Raw genomic sequence first — 22,094 nt, forward strand, 5'->3', positions numbered from 1 at the left:
CCCAGGAAGGACTTGGTCCTTTTCCAAATCACTTTCACTGGGCTATACTGTGGGCCATACCCACAACCATTAAAGAAGACCATTGTGGAAAAAACACCATTTGAAAATTACTTTTATGTTTTCAGTAAAAAAACATTATAGAAAACAGTCATCATAGAACTCTGAACTTGCAACTAAAAATGACTTTTCTTCATTTACTAGTGAAAAAGCTTTGTATCTTGAGGGTGTAGGATGTTTCTCCCATTGGATAAGAAATATAGGAACTAACTAACGTATTTTCTTTTCTGTCTTCACTACCAGGACGCTAAGAACCAAATTTGATGTTTAAACAAAACTATTTAATGCAAATGATTAGTATGTTTGAGTCTTCTGGCCATCCTCATAAGTCTCTTTTATTAATCATATTGTATATGTGTATACACACACAATAAATTTTAAAATTTCTATATTTCTAAATATAGAAATATCTACAAATATTCTTTGCTAGAAGTGCTTCAAATTCTTTTTGAACAGAGATGGGACTCAAAGAGGTACTGAGAATAAGAAACTATTACTACAAAAGGAATACAAGATCTTGGCTAAATTATAAAGATATGAATTCCAACAAAAGCCCCTATGTATTTCTATCCATATATATCATTCTCACAGGAGAAACAGATGTGAAGCTTTCATGATCTGAGATTCTGAAAGTCATTGTTTAGAATATTTACAATGTACAGAGTCAGTGTTCTCAGATTGCATGTTTATACAACTCCCCTGAGTTGAGAAAGCATCATGATCCAACAACCAATTAGGAGGCCTCAGTTTCCTTCTCTGTGTAATGAACAAATCAGACAAGATAAGCCCTAAGGTCTTTCCAGCTTTAACACTCAGAACCAGACAGTGTCCAAGAATATACACACTTGAGAGCCAAATACACATAGATTTAAATCCTGGATCCACCACTTCTCAGTTACTTTAATCATGCAAAGTTATTGAACACTTGAAATCTCAGTTTCCTCACCTGTAAAAATGGGAATACAAAAATCTATAAATCACAGGTTTATTAAAAAAGAATAGATTAAAAAATATATATAAAGTGCTTAGTGCCTATGCTATGATATGCTAAGTCACTTCAGTCGTGTCCGACTCTGTGCGACCCCACAGACGGCAGCCCACCAGGCTTCCCCGTCCCTGGGATTCTCCAGGCAAGAACACTGGAGTGGGTTGCCATTTCCTTCTCCAGTGCATGAAAGTGAAAAGTGAAAGTGAAGTCGCTCAGTCGTGTCCGACTCCTAGCGACCCCATGGACTGCAGCCTACCAGGCTCCTCTGTCCATGGGATTTTCCAGGCAAGAGTACTGGAGTGGGGTGCCATTGCCCAGAATGTGATAAAGATTCAACACAATGCATTTATTATTTGTCATGTATTATTATACCAGGAAAAAAACTCTAGACGACATTAATCTTTCAGTAACTATATTTTAATACCTAGTTAACAATATCATCTTGAGGCTTAGACTATTTGCACATTTCCCAAAGCTTAGTGTTTCCAGAAAAAACTTCATATGAAAGGAAAAGGATCCTATATTATATATACTGCCTGTTATAAGGAGGTTTTGTCCCAAAGGATGCTAGAAACTAATGGGTTTGGCAGAACCCAGATCTCATATCTAATGTATCAATGCTCTGTAGTCAGTAACTCTGATTACAAAGAGATGCTAAATATCTCCAGAAGGTAACATTTCAATGAAAGTTTAAGCAATTCCATTCAATTCAACAAACATTTTCTGAATACCTATTTTTTAATTGAAGTATAGTTGATATACAATGTTATATAAGTTTATTGTTGTTTAATCACTAAGCCATGTCCAATTCTTTTGCAACTCCATGGACTGTAGCCCGCCAGGCTCCTTTGTCCATGGGATCTCCCAGGCAAGAATACTGGAGTGGCTTGCCATTTCCTTCTCCAGGGAATCTTCCCAACCCAGGGATCAAACCTGCGTCTACTGCATTGGCAGGCAGATTCTTTACCATTGAGCTAATAGGGAAGCCCATTGCATAAGTCACAGGTATACAATATAGTGATTCACAATTTTTATAGGTTACACTCCATTTATAACTAATTATAAAATATTGGCTATATTTCCTGGGTTATACAATATATCCTTGCAGCTTGTTTTACATATCATAATTTGTATCTCTTAATACCCTACCCATATAATGTCCCTCCCCTACTTTCCCTCTCTCCACTGGTAACCACTAATTTGTTCTCTATATCTGTGAATCTGTTTCTTTTTTGTTATATTAACTAGTTTACTTTACTTTTTAGAGTCCACATATAAGTGATGTCATACAATATTTGTTTTTCTGTCTGACTTATTTCACTTAGCATAATATCCTCCAAGTCCATCCATGTTGTTGCAAATGGCAAGATTTCATTCTTTTTTATGGTTGAGTAGTATTCATCCACATCTTCTTTATCCATTCATCTCCTGATGGACACTGAGGTCACTTACATATCTTGGCAATTATAAATAATGTTGCTATGAACATTGAGTTGCATGTATCTTTTCATATTAGTTTTTGTTTCTTTCATATATATACCCAGGACTGGAACCACTGGGTCATATCATAGTTCTATTTTTAGTTTCTTGAGAAACCTCCATATTGTTTTCCATATTAGCTGTACCAATTTATATCCCTATCAAGCGTGTAGGAGGGTTCCCTTTTCTCCACATCCTTGTCAACATTTGTTATTTGGATTCTTTTTGACAGCCATCTGACAGGTGTGAGGTGATTTCTCATTGTGGTTTTGATTTGCATTTCCCTGATACTTAGCAATACTAAGCATCTTTTCATGTGCCTGCTGACCATCTGCATTTTCTCTTTGGAAAAATGTCTATTCAGGTCTTCTGCCCATTTTTTAACTGGGTTGTTTGTAGGGTTTTTCTTTTTTTTTCCCTGAGGTGTATGAGCTGGTTATATATTTTAGATATTAATGCTTTATCAGTCATATCATTTGCAAATGTTTTCTCCCACTGAATACCTATTTTGATTCAGGTCCCAGGTAAGAGGAAACCAAGGATTAACATAGAAGCTATGATCTACTAACAGTAAGGAAGACAGAACTGTTCATAATTAGCTTTAATGTGATGCAGTATGGTACATCCTGCCCTGCCCTGCCCTGTGTTAGTCCTCAAAATACAAAAGTTTTATGACTTTTGTATACTGACTGACTGTGCAAATCTATACATTACTCATTGTCATTAAGTTGCATATCACACTTATTAAATCACCAGTTGGCAATGTAGTAAAATAACACTAGTAATGAGAAATTGTAATCAAAACATAAATGCTAAATATAGATAATGTGGTCAACTAAGAGCAAATTTTGAAACCATATGAAATAATTACGCTATAACTTCAGGATTAAGCTGGTGGAATATATAAGGTTTGGTAAACCCCCAACTTCAGGTTCCTCACAGCCTGTCAGGATCTCACTCCAAACAAGCAGACTATAGGGACCATCCTGGTGATCCAATGGTTAAGACTCCAAGCTTGCACTGCAGAAGGGCACAGGTTTGATCCCTGGTCAGGGCACTAAGATCCCGCATGCCATGTGGCATGGTCAAAAAACTGAAATAAATGAACAAACAAGCAGACTATCATTCCCACCATCTGCAAGGGTTTCCATGAAGAAACTAGGAAGAATTGAAATGTTGAACTAACTATCCTCTAAATGAATGTCTTCTGATATCCTTTCCTAAAAATCTATCTTTCGGGTTTATCCCAGTAAAATATAACTTGTATAAGATTTGCATGTCAAAAAATTTCTTCTCATCAAGACTCAAACTCTGCTAGACTAATTCAGGCAGAACAAAACAAGCACAAGGGAAGATACAGGCAAAGTTCAATAAGAACTTAGAAAATAACTCTGTAAGATACAGTCTAGGAGAAAGTACAGAGTTTTAATAGGCTGAGGAAGAGCCCAAGGGAGTAACATGAGCAAAGGTCCAGGGATGAACAAGATGAGGGAAATAGGAGTGTGGGACAAGCTAGAAGAAAAGCCTAGTTCTGTAACAGCCATACAAAAATGCAGCAAAAAAGCCTTGGTTATGTGGTTCTCTGAATTAGATGCCTCCCTACATAGGGACAGTTACCTGCAGCAGTTCTTTAGCCGAACCTCTCTTTTCCACATCCATCTCAAGACAGCGGTTCAGAAAGTCTCGGAAGATAGCTGACAGCTTCTCTGGGTTCTGAAGCTCTGGGGTCCCATTGGTGGCAATGAGGTACAAGGCCTGGAAATACAAACAGAATTGCCCTGGGCTCTACCTGGGGTTCTTTCCTGGTTCCCAGACAGGCCCTCAAGAAATATGGTCAGCTGCCTTCTGCCTTCAGAAGACAAAGAGGCAGCTTTGGTATAATGGAGAGAATATGGCTTAAGAGCCAAATTTCCAGTGGATTTCTAACTTCCTCATCTGTAAAACAGGGATGTTAACAGTGCCTATCTCACATGTCTGTAAAATAAAACAAGATAACATATTGAAAGCACTTCATAAGCTTATGAAGTGTGTTACAGATCCAAGCATTTATTATTATTGATTTAAATCTAAATGGTTTACTATACATTTAGCCTAATGAGTTAAACACCTGCCCATTTACTGAAGGAAATTTTTTATTCCTGGTGCCATCATCTCAGTCATCTAAAAACTGATCTCTTCTAGCAGGAAAAGAATATATAAAGGAACTGTTCCGTAAAGGAGCAATCTGTTTCACTGCTGCCATCTTGGTTCTCTAATATAAAGCTATCTCCTGGGAAAGACAAAGAAAATCATCATACTAAACCTTTTAAAGCAATCTGAACTTTATTTCATAAAGTGTTTACACAAACACTATCTCATTTAATGACCACAATAACTCTGGGTAATAGGCAGGCCAAGAATTATCATCCCCATTTCATAGATAAAGTCCTAAAACATAAACAGATATGCTTGGGATCATGCTGTTTACACAAGCTCCCTGTCCTCTGACTTTGATCCCAGTCTTATTTCTGTTACTACTACTCATCATCATTTTCAAGGCCACTCTAAGGTGGAGGAAGATGAGTGGCATGTGGATCCACAGGGCAATACTGGGAGCCAAGAGAAGAAACTATGGAAGGTAGTTTCAGTTTGGTACACTAAAACACTTTTCAATAATCAGGGCTATCCAAGAGGTAACTGGCTAAAATTACATGCCTGTTGATTAGCGACAAAACTCAGGGAATTCTTGCACCGAGTGAGAGGTTGGAATAAATAACAAAATAAAAACAATCAGAATAACTCTCACATTTGCCCATAATCAAAATTACCACCCTACCTGCATCTGTATTCACATATGCTGCTTTCCCTCTCCTATTATAATAATAAACTGTCCAAGTTCTAATTTGATGATCTTTACTTCAGTATTTGATCCAACCCCCCTAATCTACTTAAGGATATCACTATCTCTCTTACAGATGTCACATCCCTCTTGTACATGACCATTTTCCTCTCTACTAGATAATTCTCATCAGCACAAAAACATGCTATGATAATACCATCTTCAAAACAAAAAAAGAAACCCCCCCAGTCTCTACTTCAAGATATGGCTCCACTCACTTCTCTGTTAGCATAACTGCAAAATTCCTCTGAAAGAAAACAATGAAAAGTAACTGCTTATACATGTCATTTCTTCACTCTAGTGGATTTGCTCTAATCAGACTTTCATTCCCATCACTCCAGTGAAACTGACTGTCAAAGTCATCAATAACCTTCACACGGGCAAATCTTATGATCATTACTTAGGATTATCTTAAATGCAACTTAGTCACATTTGACACACTGGTCCATCCTCCTTCTCGAAACACTTTGTCCTCTTGGCTTCCGGAACACTTCTCTCAGTTCTCCTTCTACCAGAAAGGCTGCCCATTGGTCAACTTTGCTGGTTCCTTTAATTTGTAAACATGAGAGTATTCCAGGTCTCAGTACTACCTCACTCACTCCCTAGGTGAGTGATCTCATTATCATCTACCTCTGATTTTTAAATAAACCAACTATATAATACCTACTAATAAATTTGTATTTCGAGTCCTGAATACTCACTCTTGAACTCTGAACTCTTATGCCCAATTCTACTCAATACCTCCACTTAAGATGTCTAATAAACATTTTAACTTAACATGGTCAGAACCTTGTCCACTCTGCTCACTCACTTCAGGGACACTAGTCTCCTTGGTTTTCCTAAGGATGTATCAAGTATGTTCTCTAAACAAGTTCTTTATACACTTGATAACTCAAAAATTCTTACTTTAGATTAATCTCAAGGCTCATTCCTTTTTTTAATTTTTCATTTTTTCATTCCTTTTTTTTCTTCAGATTTCTCCTCAGATAAGTTATAAGAGAGGAATTCAATCTCCACCTAGAATAAAACAGCACACTTCTCTGTCCTTCCCCCTCTTACTCTCTTAAGCCCCTTACTATTTCTTTCACAGCTCTTATCTTCTGTTACTATATACTAATTTGTTTTATTATTATCGGAACCATTTCTTGCCCATAAGAACTCAAATAATCACTGAATATATGAATGAATGACTGCTAATTTACATTTTCTTTAAGCATGTATGCTTTATCACTGCCTAGTTTGATCCAGAAAAGAGAAATCCAACAGCCCAAACATCTTGATATGGGACTAGTAACACTCACTCTCAGAGGGTTTTCATTGAGGTATGGGGGCTCCCCTTCAATCATTTCAATGGCCATGATGCCCAAAGACCAAATGTCAACCTTAGGCCCATAGGCTTTACGGGTCACAACCTCTGGTGCCATCCAGTATGGTGTTCCCACCATGGTGCTCCGTTTGCTCTGCTCTGGGGTGATCTGAGCACAAAATCCAAAATCAGCTGAAAAAGAAAAGACAGAAACGATTCGTATGCAGAGTGTTCCTTCTATAAATAGTGTGTGCCTCCCCCTAGGTATCAAGCTTTCCCGGTGTCCTAGCCACTACATCCCTTGTCTCTCCAAAGCTGGAGTCACATAACTGCCACCTTCATATCCAGCTCCTAGGCTCTGCCTTGTTCAGACTTTAAGGAGGAACATGAAACATCATTTCTACTTTCCTACTCCTCCTCAAACCAGAAACACTAGGCATTAAAGGCTAAGCTGCCCATTTTGACATCTATCACCTGCCCCAATTCTGCTTTATTCCTGAAAACCATCCCCATACACCAGTATCTGGTTACGAGGTCCTTATTTTATTTCCCAGGCATGAAACCCTAATCATCTACAACTAGGCATGACAAAATATGGTCCACTTGAGAAGGGAATGGCAAACCACTTCAGTATTCTTGCCCTGAGAACCCCATGAACAGTATGAAAAGGCAAAAAGATAGGAAACTGAATGACAAACTCTCCAGGTCAATAGGTGCCCCATATACTACTGGAGATCAATGGAGAAACAATTCCAGAAAGAATGAAGAGACGGAGCCAAAGCAAAAACAACACCCACCTGTGGATGTAACTAGTGATAGAAGCAAAGTCCAATGCTGTAAAGAGCAATATTGCATAGGAACCTGGAATGTTAGGCCCATGAATCAAGGCAAATTGGAAGTGGCCAAACAGGAGATGGCAAGAGTGAACATAGGCATTTTAGGAGTCAGCGAACTAAAATGGACAGGAATGGGTGAATTTAACTCAGATGACCATCATATCTACTGCTGTGGGCAAGAATCCCATAGAAACAATGGGGTCACCATCACAGTCAACAAAAGAGTCCGAAATACAGGACTTAGGCGCAATCTCAAAAACGACAGAATGATTTCTGTTCGTTTCCAAGGCAAACAATTCAATATCACAGTAATACGAGTCTATGTTCCAACCGGCAATGCTGAAGAAGCTGAAGTTGAACGGTTCTATGAAGACCTAAAGACCTTCTAGAACCAAAAAAGATGTCCTTTTCATTATAGGGGACTGGAATGCAAAAGTAGGAAGTCAAGAAACACCTGGAGTAACAGGCAAATTTGGCCTTTAAGTACAGAGTGAAGCAAGGCAAAGGCTAATAGAGTTTTGCCAAGAGAATTCACTGGTTGTAGCAACACCCTGTTCCAACAACACAAGAGAAGACTCTACACACGGACAACACCAGATGGTTAACACTGAAATCAGATTGATTATATTCTTTGCAGCCAAAGATGGAGAAGCTCTATAGAGTCAGCAAAAACAAGACCAGGAGCTGACTGTGCTCAGATCATGAACTCCTTATTGCCAAACTCAGACTTAAATTGAAAAAAGTAGGGAAAAACCACAAGACCATTCAGGTATGACCTAAATCAAATCCCTTATGATTATACAGTGCAGGTGACAAATAGACTCAAGGGATTAGATCTGATAAAGTACCTGAAGAACTATGGAAGGATGCTCGGGACATTTTACAGAAGACGGGAATCAAGACCATCCCCAAGAAAAAGAAATGCAAAAAAGCAAAATGGCTGTCTAAGGAAGCTTTACAAATAGCTGTGAAAAGAAGAGAAGCAGAAATCAAAGGAGAAAAGGAAAGATACACCCATTTGAATGCAGAGTTCCAAAGAATAACAAGGAGAGATAAGAAAGCCTTCCCCAGATATCAGTGCAAAGAAATAGAGGAAAACAATAGAATGGGAAAGACTAGAGATCTCTTCAAGAAAATTAGATATACTAAGGTAAGGTTTCAATGCAAAGATGGGCACAATAAAGGACAGAAGCAGAAGATATTAAGAAGAAGTGGCAAGAATACATAGAAGAACTTCACGACCCAGATAATCATGATGGTATGACCACTCACCTAGAGCCAGGCATCCTGGAATGAGAAGTCAAGTGGTCCTTAGGAAGCCTCATTATGAACAAAGCTAGTGGAGGTGATGGAATTCCCGTTGAGCTATTTCCAATCCTAAAAGATGATGCTGTGAAAGTGATGCACTCAATATGCCAGCATATCAGGAAAACTCAACAGTGGCCACAGTACTGGAAAAGATCAGTTTTCATTCCAATCCCAAAGAAAGGCAATACCAAAGAATGTTCAAACTAATGCACAATTGCACTCATCTCACATGCTAGTAAAGTAATGCTCAACATTCTCCAAGCCAGGCTTCAACATACATGAACTGTGAACCTCCAGATATTCAAGCTGGTTTTAGAAAAGGCAGAGGAACCAGAGAGCAAATTGCCAACATCTGTTGGATCATCGAAAAAGCAAGAGAGTTCCAGAAAAACATCTACTTCTGCTTTATTGACTATACCAAAGACTCGGAGTGTGTGGATCACAACAAACTGTGGAAAATTCTGAAAGAGATGGGAATACAAGACCACCTGACCTACCTCTTAAGAAATCTGTATGCAGGTCAGGAAGCAACAGTTAGAACTACACGTGGAACAACAGACTGGTATCAAACAGGAAAAGGAGTACATCAAGGCTGTATATTGTCACCCTGTTTATATAATTTATATGCAGAATACATCATGAGAAATGCCGAGCTGGATGAAGCACAAGCTGGAATCAAAATTGCCAGGAGAAATATCAATAACCTCTTATATGTAGATGACACCACCCTTATGGCAGAAAGTGAAGAAAAACTAAACAGCCTCTTGATGAAAGTGAAAGAGGAGAGTGAAAAAGTTGGCTTAAAACTCAACATTCAGAAAACTAACATCATGGCATCTGGTCCCATCACTTCATGGCAAATAGATGGGGAAACAGTAACAGACTTGATTTTGGGGGGCTTCAAAATCACTGCAGATGGTGACTTCAGCCATGAAATTAAAAGACACTTGCTCCTTGGAAGAAAAGTTATTACCAACTTAGACAGAATATTAAAATAAAAGCAGAGACATTACTCTGCCGACAAAAGTTCCATCTAGTCAAAGCTATGGTTTTTCCCGCTAGTCAAATATGGATGTGAGAGTTGGACTATAAAGAAAGCTGAGCACTGAAGAATTGATGTTTTTCAACTGTGGTGTTGGAGAAGACTCTTGAGAGTCCCTTGGACTGCAAGGAGATCCAAACCAGTCCATTCTAAAGGAAATCAGTCCTGAATATTCATTGAAAGGACTAATGCTGAAGCTGAAACTCCAATACTTTGTCTACCTGATATGAAGAACTGACTCATTGGAAAAGACCCTGATGCTCAGAAAGATTAAAGGCGGGAGGAGAAGGGGACGACAGAGGATGAGATGGTGGATGGCATCACCAACTCGATGGACATGAGTTTGAGCAAGCTCCGGAGTTGTTGATGGACAGGGAGGCCTGGTGTACTGCAGTCCATGGGGTCGCAATGAGTTGGACACGACTGAGGGACTGAACTGAACTGAGGTATGACCCTGATTTAATAAGTTCCTCCTCTTGTGCCCCAGGGTAGAAACTACTAACAGTCTTCCCATAAGCTGCCCATCCACCTGTGACACAATCTGTTTGTCTGGATTCTTCGTCCTTACACTTCTGAACAGAATGTTCTGCCTGCTATTCATTCCCAATATATTGCTATTATATGTTTACTTAATTATGAAACCTTCAATAAGAACTATGTGTTCTTACTCACATTTTTCATTCTCAGATGGCCGACCACATAAACAGACATTTTATAAAAGTTTGCTAAATGAATGACTGAATGAAAGTTATTACACTAAACTCTTTTTTCTAATTATGTATTTTATGTTTCCCATAGTAGATTGAGAACTACTTAAATACAGGCAAAAGTATCCTTGTTGCCCAACACAATAAATGTTTTTCATTGAATGTATAAATGAGTGGGGAAAAAATGTCATCCTATATAGTGCTGAGTAACATAAAGTGCCTGCATATCCAAGAAATAGATTCTTTGGTGAGTCTTGTAGCTACTCTTATATGATTACCATCCCAGAGGAGACAGGGTCCCAGAGGGAAGAGAAGTTATTATCACTCCTACTCACTTAGCTTGACAGAGCCATCCATTCCCAACAGGATGTTGTCACTCTTGATGTCTCTATGAATAACTTGGTTCGAATGCAGAAACTCCAAAGCTTGCAGGCACTGTTGAAGTGATGTGGACAGAAAGAGAGAGAAAGGACAAATAATTATGAAGACTTAGAGAAAATCATTAATCCAACCTCCTCATTTTATGATAACAAAAGTGAGACCCCAGTGAGTAAAAGAACTTACTCCAAATAAATGGAAGAGGCAGATCTAAAATCCAGTCTCTTATCTCATTACTAAACATACTTTTAATATTCAGTGCTGCCTCATACTTATAAGATACTTGACCACAGTGTATTGTAACATAGCTTATAACAGTTTCAGGTACAGGAATTCCTCCAAAGTGTTTTAGAATTGTTTACAGAACATTAGCACCTTGACAAAGAACCCAAGGCAAAAAAAAAAAAAAATACTGAGGAAGAATGGAAGGGATTTTGTAAAGAAAAAACTACAGGAAAATGACAAATAACAGTTGCATTTGGGAAACTGAACAAATGGAAATGATACTAGAAGCCATGAATTTAGGAAGATAATCTTATTTTGGTGAGGAGGTAGTTTGTACTGTTTGCTGTATGCTGCTTTTTACATTCCCATAAACATCTGCAGACAAATGTCCAGCAGGCAACTGCAGGTGTGAATCCTGGGTGCTAAAGAGAGGCTGGACTTGAAATAAACGTTTACAAGTCTTTCAAGTTATGGTAATGGTTGAAATTGGCAAATGCTATAGTAAATAAAGAAGAAAGAAAAGAACCTTGGAAAACACACAGACTCAATAGGTAGAATGAGTAATATAGAGACTGAAAAGAATAAAAATGCATGGTTCTGACCAATAAAATTATTCTAGACAAATCTCTTATTCCCTCTGGGCTACTGTCTTCCCATCTGTAAAAGGTGAGGATCAGAAAAGACACTCTCAAGGTTACTATTAAATCTATTAGGAAGTTCATAACCCAAAGCTAAAATTTAGAGGCTTCCACCAATTAAAAAACATGAAAAAGATGCAAACCAATTAGAGGACACTACTGAAATATTCTCAACTTAATACTTCACTTTCTAAGAATACATCAATGGCTAAATTAAAAACAAAGCAATATCCAGAAGCGGCTTTTCCCTGGAAAAGTAAGACCTGTTTTCCTAAGGAGGCTAGAGACTTTGGCCTCTGGATGTCAAAAATTATAAACAGAAAGGATGATTTCTAGAAATTGGAACCAACATGCATTGCTGGTAGGAATATAAAATGGTACAGCCACTGTGGTAAACATTTTGGCCAGTCCTCAAAATATTAAACATAAAGTCTCTACATGACCAGCAGATCCGCTCCTAGGCACATACCCAAGAGAAGTAAAAACATATATTCAACCAACAACTTATCCATGAATGTTCACAGCATTATCCATACGAGTCAAAAAGTGGAAATTACCCAAATGTCCATCAGCTGATGGACAGGCAAATAAACAGAATCTTACTTGTTAATAAAAGGACATATGCTATAGAACAGATGAGCCTTCAAAATATTATACTAAGCAAAATGAGCCAATCAGAGCACATATTACCTTTATATGAAACACCTGGAATAAGCAAATCAACAGAGACACAAAATAGACTAGTGGCTGCATAGGGCTGGAAGGGATGGGAAACAGGTTGGGTGGGGGCGCCGGGGGGGGTGACTGCTAATAGGTATGGAGTTTCTTTTTCAGTTCAGTTAAGTCGCTCAGTTGTGTCTGACTCTTTGCGACCCCATGGACTGCAACACACCAGGCTTCCCTGTCCATCACCAACTCCCGGAGCTTGCTCAAACTCATGTCCATCGAGTCGGTGATGCCACCCAACCATCTCATCCTCTGTCGTCCCCTTCTCCTCCCGCCTTCAACCTTTCGGAGTATCAGGGTCTTTTCCAATGAGTCAGTTCTTCACATCAGGTAGACAAAGTATTGGAGTTTCAGCTTCAGCATCATTCCTTCCAGTGAATATTCAGGACTGATTTCCTTTAGGATGGACTGGTTGGATCTCCTTGCAGTCCAAGGGACTCTGAAGAGTCTTTTCCAATGCCACAATTCAAAAGCATCAATTCTTCAGCACTCAGCTTTCTTTATAGTCCAACTCTCACATCCATATTTGACTAGTGGAAAAACCATAGCCTTGACTAGACAGACCTTTGTTGCCAAAGTAATGTCTCTGCCTTATAATATGCTATCTAGGTTGGTAATAACTTTTCTCTCAAGGAGCAAGTGTCTTTTAATTTCATGGCTGAAGTCACCATCTGCAGTGATTTTGAAGCCCCCCAAAATCAAGTCTGTTACTGTTTCCCCATCTATTTGCCATGAAGTGATGGGATCAGATGCCATGATGTTAGTTTTCTGAATGTTGAGTTTTAAGCCTACTTTTTCACTCTCCTCTTTCACTTTCATTAAGAGACTCTTTAGTTCTTCTTCGCTTTCTGCCATAAGGGTGGTGTCATCTGCGTATCTGAGGTTATTGATATTTCTTCTGGCAATCTTGATTCCAGCTTGTGCTTCATCCAGCCTGGCATTTTGCATGATGTACTCTGTATAAAAGTTAAATAAGAGGGTGACAATATACAGCCTTGACGTACTCCTTTCCCAGTTTGGAACCAGTCTGTTGTTCCATGTCCAGTTCTAACTGTGGCTTCTTGACCTGCACACAGATTTCTCAGGAGGCAGGTCAGGTGGTCTGGTATTCCCGTGTCTTGAAGAATTTTCCACAGTTGGTTGTGATCCACACAGTCAAAGGCTTTGGCATAGTTATTAAAGCAGAAGTAGATGTTTTTCTGGAACTCTCTTGCTTTTTCAATGATCCAATGAATGTTGGCAATTTGATCTCTGGTTCCTCTGCCTTTTCTATATCCAGCTTGAACATCTGGAAGTTCACGGTTCGCATACTGTTGAAGCCTGGCTTGGAGAATGTTGAGCATTACTTTGCTAGCGTGTGAGATGAGTGCAATTGTGCAGTAGTTTGAACATTCTTTGTTTCTTTTTAGGGTGATGCAAATGTTCTAGAACTGATTATGGTGACAGCTGTATAACTAAATATACTAATATCTTTTAAATTATTACTTTAAATGGGTGAATAATATGGTATGTGAATTATATCTCAATAACAGTATTTTTAGAAAGGTGAATTATCTCTATGAGAACTTATGGATAATAGTAATGCCATGTATTTGCATAACATTTAAATGTTTTTCCAAATGCTTTTTGATCCACATGGTACCCCTAAGGTATACACAGTATGAATGTTGCAATTCCTAAGATAAATCACCTGAGACATATTGATTTCCCCAAGGACACATTTGCATGTATCTCAATCAGTAAAAGTCAGTTCTTCGGATGACTGAAATGAATAACATCTTAGTTATTACAATAACTGCATTTCCAAAGGTCCCCAAAATACAGATACATAGTTTATCTATGATATTAAATTTCATGGGGGAACTGTGATTAGGAAAAAATGTCTTGAAAGCTTCCTGGTGGGAGAGGGAGCATAATGAAACAAATTTGAGAAACACCACCTCAGTGGTACAGTAAAGAAAATAAATCAGATCTCCTAAGATCCCAGGCCTGTGTTAATTCCATTAACCTACCTGTGCATGTGTTCTAGATCCCAGGGTTTTTAATGAAAAGATGATCATATTTTCTAGGACAATAGTGATTTCACATGACTTTATTTTTCCTAATATTATTACAAAACCATGTAATTTCATCTGCATGATTCTAACTCCTCTATCATCAAACCCTAGGCATACTCATCCCCATAAAACTCTGAGTCTAATCTTCTAACCACTTAATCATGCTCTCTTTCCCTAATTCCCAAACTTTTATACTATTAGGCTATAAGAAAGTTTCAGTCTCTTATCAGCAAAGCACCCAATACACCCAACTTCTCCAAATACTCCCTTCATCCTCTTGCTGTAATGAAGATGTGGCCATCCCCTAAGGACACGGCTTCTCATGTAGGTCTTGCCAAGGTTTTTATTCTCCCTCCTTATACAAGCATTTTACAGACTTTAGATGTTTGACAGCAACGAGGAGAAAACAATACTGATTTAAACTTTGTTTCCTATTCCTTTTGCCTGGAAGTATTTTACCCTAGATTTCTGCTTGGCTTACTTTCTCATATCATTCAGATCTTTACTCAAATATATGGCAAAACCTTCCCTGACTATCTGAAATAGTATCTCCTCTGTCACTATCTCTTTACTCTGCTTTATTTCCTTCTTCATAACATATGAATAAAGCAGGAAAGCAGAATAAAAAAAATGACTAAAATATATACCCATAGTAAAGAGATAAAGGAAAGTAAGTGTTCATTGCAGCTATTTTTAAGAGGCTGAAATAATACATGATTATTATATATATGTATGTATGTATGTGTATCAGTTCAGTTCAGTTCAGTTCAGTCGCTCAGTCGTGTCCAACTCTTTGCGACCCCATGAATCGCAGCACGCCAGGCCTCCCTGTCCATCACCAACTTCTGGAGTTTACCCAGACTCACGTCCATCGAGTCAGTGATGCCATCCAGCCATATTCTGAAAGAAAGTTTATATATATATATATATATATATATATATATATATATATACTTTATAAGTTATATAAAGTTATATATTATAACTTTACATATATAAAGTTATAATATATATAATATATATATTATATAAGTTATAAACTTATATATATATATAAACTTTCTTTCAGAATATAGTTACCTTTAAAGAAAAAAGAATGATGATAAAAGTCTCAAAACAGGTATCATAAAAGGATGATGGGAGAATACAACTAATTTCTCCCACCTCTACAGTGCCCAGGCTGAGATCCCATCAGATGCAGAACCCTGAGATACATTGATATGGAAGCCATGTCCTGCTCAAGTCTAATTGGCTGTTGGCCTTACCTCACGGCACACAGCTGCAATCTGACCTTCGTCCATGCAAGTTTCTGTTACCACGTCTGTCAAAGAACCTCCAGCCAAATATTCCATGACAACCCATAGCTCATCTCCCACAAGGTAACTGCAGGGGTAAAGGTAAAAGGTGAGTAGGAATAGGGTACACTGAGCCATAGCAGTGGCTTTCAAAGGACAAACATATATACAGGGTGACTCTGCATTTCCCTCAACTCTGAAAGGGTCTAGGGTCCTTTTTTCTGAAGAAAAGCAGAATCTATCGGACCATTTCACTAGCTTGACATCTCTTAAGGATTCGACTGGAGAAAACAAAGCAGACTGTCCTGTGAAGCCCCAAAAGATAGAACTAAAATCACTAGGTTGAAGATGCAATAAAATTTCATTTCATCACAACACAAAGCAGTATTTCTTAAAATCAGGCATGGTTCCCACATCTCTAGAAGCCTGAAAGCAGAGAGTACCCAAACATCTGATGAAGATGGGATCTGGAGTCCATGTTACCAATATTAGGGAAGTCACTAAACATCTTTGAGAGTTCTACTAGATGTGAGATCCATGAGATCAGTACCAGGTCATGTTCAAGATTCCATCCCCAGAGAGAGTGGCACAGTAGATGTCATTATTTACTGAATAAATCAATGAATAAAATAAAAGATAACTGCAAATGTTAAATAAAATACTGGTTATAAAAACCATTAAAAAGCTGTAGTTTTATACACACATCCATTCTGCTGACAATGATCTCCATTTTGAACATCTCTGATTCTAAGAAGGGAATAAATTCGGTAAGGATTGCAGAACCAAAGCCTCTTCTGGAAGCCAAGGGTTTCCAATTTAGTACTGTATCACTAGATAGACTGTGGGGCTGAGAAGGGCTAAAACTGAAAGGTTCACTCAGGGACTGGATCACTCAGCTCTGTTATATGATAAGTAAAAAAGTCACTTAGCCTGTCAGTTTCCTCAGCTACAAAATAAGACACATAAACAACAAAGATAGTCTAGAGCTCTACAAACTCTTGTGCTAGCTTTAGACAAAGGAGGCAGACTGGATTGGCTTGAGCTGTGTGGTATGTCATATCATCTTCATCCCCATATTAGACTACTGCTGGGCAGATGGGAGGCTACTGGAAAAAATACAGTCTCAAGTAAAGGATAAGATTTAAATCCTATTCTCTTGCCTATTAATCAATTCAGTCCTCTTTCTATAATATTATGCATTCTCTATACATCAAAGTCTTGCAGTTTTTAATGTCCATGAAGAATAAATATGACATTAATTTCTCCTTCAACAATGGACCAAATTTCTCCTTTGGACTTGGACCAAAAGAGAATTCAGGACTGGGTAAAAAGGCCTCCACTACCTATTTCATCCCTGACAAAGAATGTGCATTTATAGACCATCCCCCAGCACATCGAAAAGACATCTGTCAACCTGGACTGACTGGGGGGAAAACATGAGTGTACAAAAGATTATGTGGACACTGACAAAGCAGAGTCCCTTTAGCTGGGTCTCACGTAATGCTCTCAAGACCAGATTCATGTTGTCTCAATTACTATGCAGCTATACACTGTGCCAAGGTACCATCAAAAGAGCTTCAGAGCATCCCATATTTAGAGAAGGAAAAATATGAATGGAGTTCTCCTCTGGGAACTCACAAAAACCACAGACTCTCAGATGTAGCACCCTCACTGAATGTTCAGCTTAAGAGTACCCATTCTTCTCCTCCAGCAAGAACTCCTAGGTATGTTTTTCTACACCAGACTACAACTGATGGCAGGGACTGAGCCTAATTTATTTCTGACTACAGAATATAATAAGCCTCTGGAAACACTGGCAAAGGCATGATAAACAAACAATTTATAAACCTTCTAATCCCATTCCCAGAACACAGATTCATTCAACCACATGCATTTTGTTGTTTACTTACCTCCACTAATGAGGAACTCACTATTTTATGAGATAGGCCATACCCTTAAGACAGCTTTCATTTTTCCTTATCCTGAGCCAAAATGTGGTATCCTTATAACCTTCAGAAGCTTATCCATGCTTTATTCTCCATATAATAAGTTCTTAAAAGAGATGGGAGGATGAATAACTTCAGAGGATTCTTCAGAGCCAGTCATGACCTACATCATGGAGAGACTATCATCTCCAAAACAGAGAAGGCCAAAGTCCAACTCCTTTCCTCTTTAAAGAAATGAATGCTTACCACTTTTAGATTTGGAACAAGAAATCTGGCATAATCTGGCAGCAATGAAAACAAGTTGGCAATGCATAATAAATAGTAAGAAAAATTACTCAGAGTCCAAGACTTGCTCCAATGTCACCTTCACCTCTGATGTCTCTGAAACCCAGGCAAGAAGCACTTCCTTTTGTTCAGATATGGTATAAAAGAACATAATATGATGGAAAGGGCATGGACATTGATGCTAGGAATAGTCAAATCCAAAACCCTCATTTGCTACTTACTGGCTTACTGGTCTTGGACAAGTTATTAACTTCTATGAATCTCAGTTTCTTCATCTGTAAAATACAGACAATAAACCCTACCTCATAATGAGATACTGCTATTCACAAAAGTGCTTAGTACAAAGAAAAGCATAACACAAACATTAGCTACAACTCTTATTATTACCTTAAAGAGCAGAATTCTTACAGGCTGGAAAGACAGGTTAAAAGAATCAAAAAGGAATTTAATGAAGATAACCCAAAATCTATGTTAGCAGTTTAAGGCAAGCTCTTGTTAAGGGGAAAAAAAAAAAAGGATCAGAGATTTGAACTGACTACATACTTACTAGGGGTCAACAATGAAAACAGAACACTTAAAATTTAAAAAAAAATTTTTTTAAATGAACAACAACAAAAAGAATGAAATCAAGTTCCATAGAGTTTAAAACAATGGAGGGGTTGCACTGTCTCCATACAGCTCAAATCTCAAACAAGGCTCAAATCTCAAACAAAACTACTGAATGTCACATTTTAAGATAATGCAGACAAACTAGAAGTTATTCAGTAGGGTAAGCAGGATGAGGAAAAGATTTGAGATGCAGAATGATTTAAAGACCTTTGCGTCTGACTCAGGCAGATGGGCTGAAGGCATTCCCTGGGGCGGGACCAGCTGGGAGAAGCCATAGGGTGGTAGGGTTCAGCCTAACCCAGAAGACTGTGCAGCAGTTAGAGATGTCCAGCAGCATGCAGGCTCAGAGGCACAGAGCTGAGCACCTTAAAAGATTCTTGAATGGAAACAGTTCTGAGTGCTGGTGTTGCCTTCCCTACTAGCACTACATCCATCAGTCCCAAAGGCTTATTTCTCTGACAGGACTACCACTCCATACCTGTCCAAGTAGTTCACAATATTTGGGTTCTTGTTTTCCCTCATGACCAGGATCTCATTAATAATCAGCTCTTTCTTCGGCTGCTGCTGAAGGTTCATCTGCTTAATGGCCACCTGAAATCAAAGTACATTCAATGTATAACCAGAGTCACTCTGAATTTACTGAGCACCTACTAAGTACCAGACACAAACACTTAGGAGATAGAGATGAATAAAATATGGTCTGAGCCCTTGAGGAACTCACAGTTTATCACTGGAGACCAATGGTACTCAATGCAAAGTCCAGCTACATCATCTGGGAATGTGCTGGAAATGAAAATTTTCAGGCCCCAACCAAACCTACTGAATCAGAAAATATGTGGTGTCTTTTTTTTTGGAGGGGGGGGTTGCGGAGGGGGAGGGTACTGCGTGGTTTGCACAAATTTTCTATTTAATGGAAAAGTTCACTTGCTAAGTATAAAGATCATTTATTACTTGGCATTGGTATTGGTGTCACTGGAGGTGAGGATAAGACATGGTTATGAAGAATTTAAATGAGGAAGTAAAAGAATTTAAAAACTGATCTTTCCATTTACCTCTCTACCTTCTTAGATCTCTACTTAATCCAAGCTCAAGTATGGATAAATAGGGACTTCCTTTTCCTCAAAAACCCTGTATTTTAACAAGCCCTCCAAGTAATTCTAACGTGAACCAAAGTCTGAAGATCAAACTTGCTACAAAATACTTATATTAGAAAAAACACTTGTAAAACTTACAATATAAAAGAGGTGTGCTTTAACAAAGCCCACACAAAATGTTACAGAAACATAAAGCTGGCAAGAACTTTTTCACACGATCAATATAGAGGCTTCATAAAGGGGAGATGCCTTTTCAAACTGTGGAAAAGTAAATCAGAGTTGACCAGGTTAAGAGAGAATAGAGAAAGAGGATTCTTAATGTTTATGTATGAAAAAGATCTTCATAGGCTTTTTGTCTATAGAAATAAACAAATTTTCACATAATACCAATTTAAGGAATATGTTAGTTTCCAAGACACTTTTGCATCCATTTTTTTCAGTGTGTCAGATACTACATAGAATATTCTCAAATGTATTTCATTTAATCCTCTGAGACATGTTATGACTTAAATATTACTACCGACTATGTCTGACAGATGAGGAAATTGTAATTCAGAGAGGATATGTGACTTGCAAGCACAACAATTCAGTAGCAGAGTCAGGATTAGAATCTCAAAAGTGATGCCCATTTATTCTGCACACAGAGCCAGATTAATCTCCCCCACTGTACACATTTGATAACACTCTCCCAGATTCAAAATTAAAAAGGTTCCTGTTCCTAGAGATGTTCCTTGGCCCAACCTTCAAAGTCCTTCCGATCTGACCTCTATCTTACTTCTCACTGTATTCTTTCATATGCTACAATGAAAGATGTATGCTCATATCTGAGCCTCTCTCCATTTGGAACATATTACACTGTTTTCACATGTTCAAAACCTTCTTATACTTTGTATCAGACCAAAAGAAATTTCGTTCTCCAAACCAGAGAGGTTTTTTGCCTTCTTTAAAGCCCTGTAAGACCATATTTACACATCTCTTATGGAACTCACCACATACTGAATTGTATGATTAGTTAGTGTGTGTATCTCGAGACACTTAAGAGCTCGTTTGAAAGCTCAGAATCCCTGGTGCCAAGCATAGTGCCTGATACAGTATGTGTTCAGCAAATCTTTTTGGCAATGAAGAGGAAAAGATAGAATTCAGTGGGCTGATAAATACTTTGTTTTTAAAGTATAAAGAGCATCAGCAATAGGCTACTTCATCCCACAGGACTAGTCTTTAAATTATTTAAGGGTTTATTTCCTAGAAATAACATCGAAGAACATGAACATCTAACAGAACAACTACAACTAGTCGTTCCAGAATCATCCAGAAAAGCAGAGGATGAATAATTCAACTTTTATGGGAAAACTCCACACTCTATTATTTCTTCAAATCAAGTATGGACAGTCTTCTGCCAAAAGTCATTTATCAGTAAGAACAGAAACTATTTTTTTGAAACATTCTGACCACCTCCACTCCCTACCCTAAGTGAGAAAAAATTATTTTGGAGTAGGGTCTCCTATCAGGGAAGGCTTCTGGTCTGGCTACACTTTTCTGTAACACTTGATGATTAGCTTTTTCTAACATGTGAAGAGGAAAACATTGATTTAAAGGCCCATCACATTAAGACTGTAAGCCCTTATAACACATATTAAGATCTGGACCCTGTGCAATTCCTAAGGCCATCCTGGAGGATGGAACAGAGCTTGTGAACTTCCCAGAGGTCACTGCTGGCAGCAGCAAGGGAGAAGAGAGGCAGGCCATGGATGACAGAGGAGGGGACAGTCCTTTCCAACAGCTACTGACTAAACATGGGCTAGGCTAAACACCCTTCACCTGATCAGATCCCTCTTAACTCAAGCCAGCAGACAGCACTCCCATAACAGGAAAAGAGCTGGACTTGAACTCTGAGGGCCTAAGCTCTGGGGCTGATTCTGTCACTTACCAGCCTTGACCAATCACAAGCTCCCTGAGCCTCCATCTCTTTATCAATACTGAAGATAATAATCCCCACCCTGATTTCCCTTCTCATAGGATTCTTTTGGGAACTAAAAGAAATAGTGGCCAACATGTTACTCATACATAAGAAATTTAAATAATACAGTAATACAACAGTGAAAATGCTAATCACTGTCATAACTGCATTTGATGAGTACCTGGCACAGAGCAGCAAGAATGACAACATAGTCAGCAGGAATGACAGCAAAAACCAACCACTCTCCCGCCACACAGTGTTAGGTGCTTGACTGACATCGTCT

General features: G+C 38.4%; 1 protein-coding gene across 8 annotated transcripts in view; it reads right to left on the minus strand.

Annotated features, from left to right (window-relative positions):
• PAK1 (p21 (RAC1) activated kinase 1) overlaps positions 1-22,094 on the minus strand; it is a 170,644-nt gene that overhangs the window by 1,950 nt on the left and 146,600 nt on the right. For all 8 annotated transcript variants that reach the window (XM_055581397.1, XM_055581396.1, XM_055581399.1 and 5 more), the window contains 5 exons: positions 19,239-19,351; positions 15,891-16,008; positions 10,937-11,036; positions 6,704-6,900; positions 4,142-4,279 (listed from right to left, as the gene is read on the minus strand). In XM_055581397.1, the coding sequence (XP_055437372.1) occupies positions 4,142-4,279; positions 6,704-6,900; positions 10,937-11,036; positions 15,891-16,008; positions 19,239-19,351 (666 nt within the window). The remainder of the gene's footprint in view (positions 1-4,141; positions 4,280-6,703; positions 6,901-10,936; positions 11,037-15,890; positions 16,009-19,238; positions 19,352-22,094) is intronic.

The sequence above is a fragment of the Bubalus kerabau genome, chromosome 5 (assembly GCF_029407905.1).
Source record: "Bubalus kerabau isolate K-KA32 ecotype Philippines breed swamp buffalo chromosome 5, PCC_UOA_SB_1v2, whole genome shotgun sequence".
NCBI lineage: Eukaryota > Metazoa > Chordata > Mammalia > Artiodactyla > Bovidae > Bubalus > Bubalus kerabau.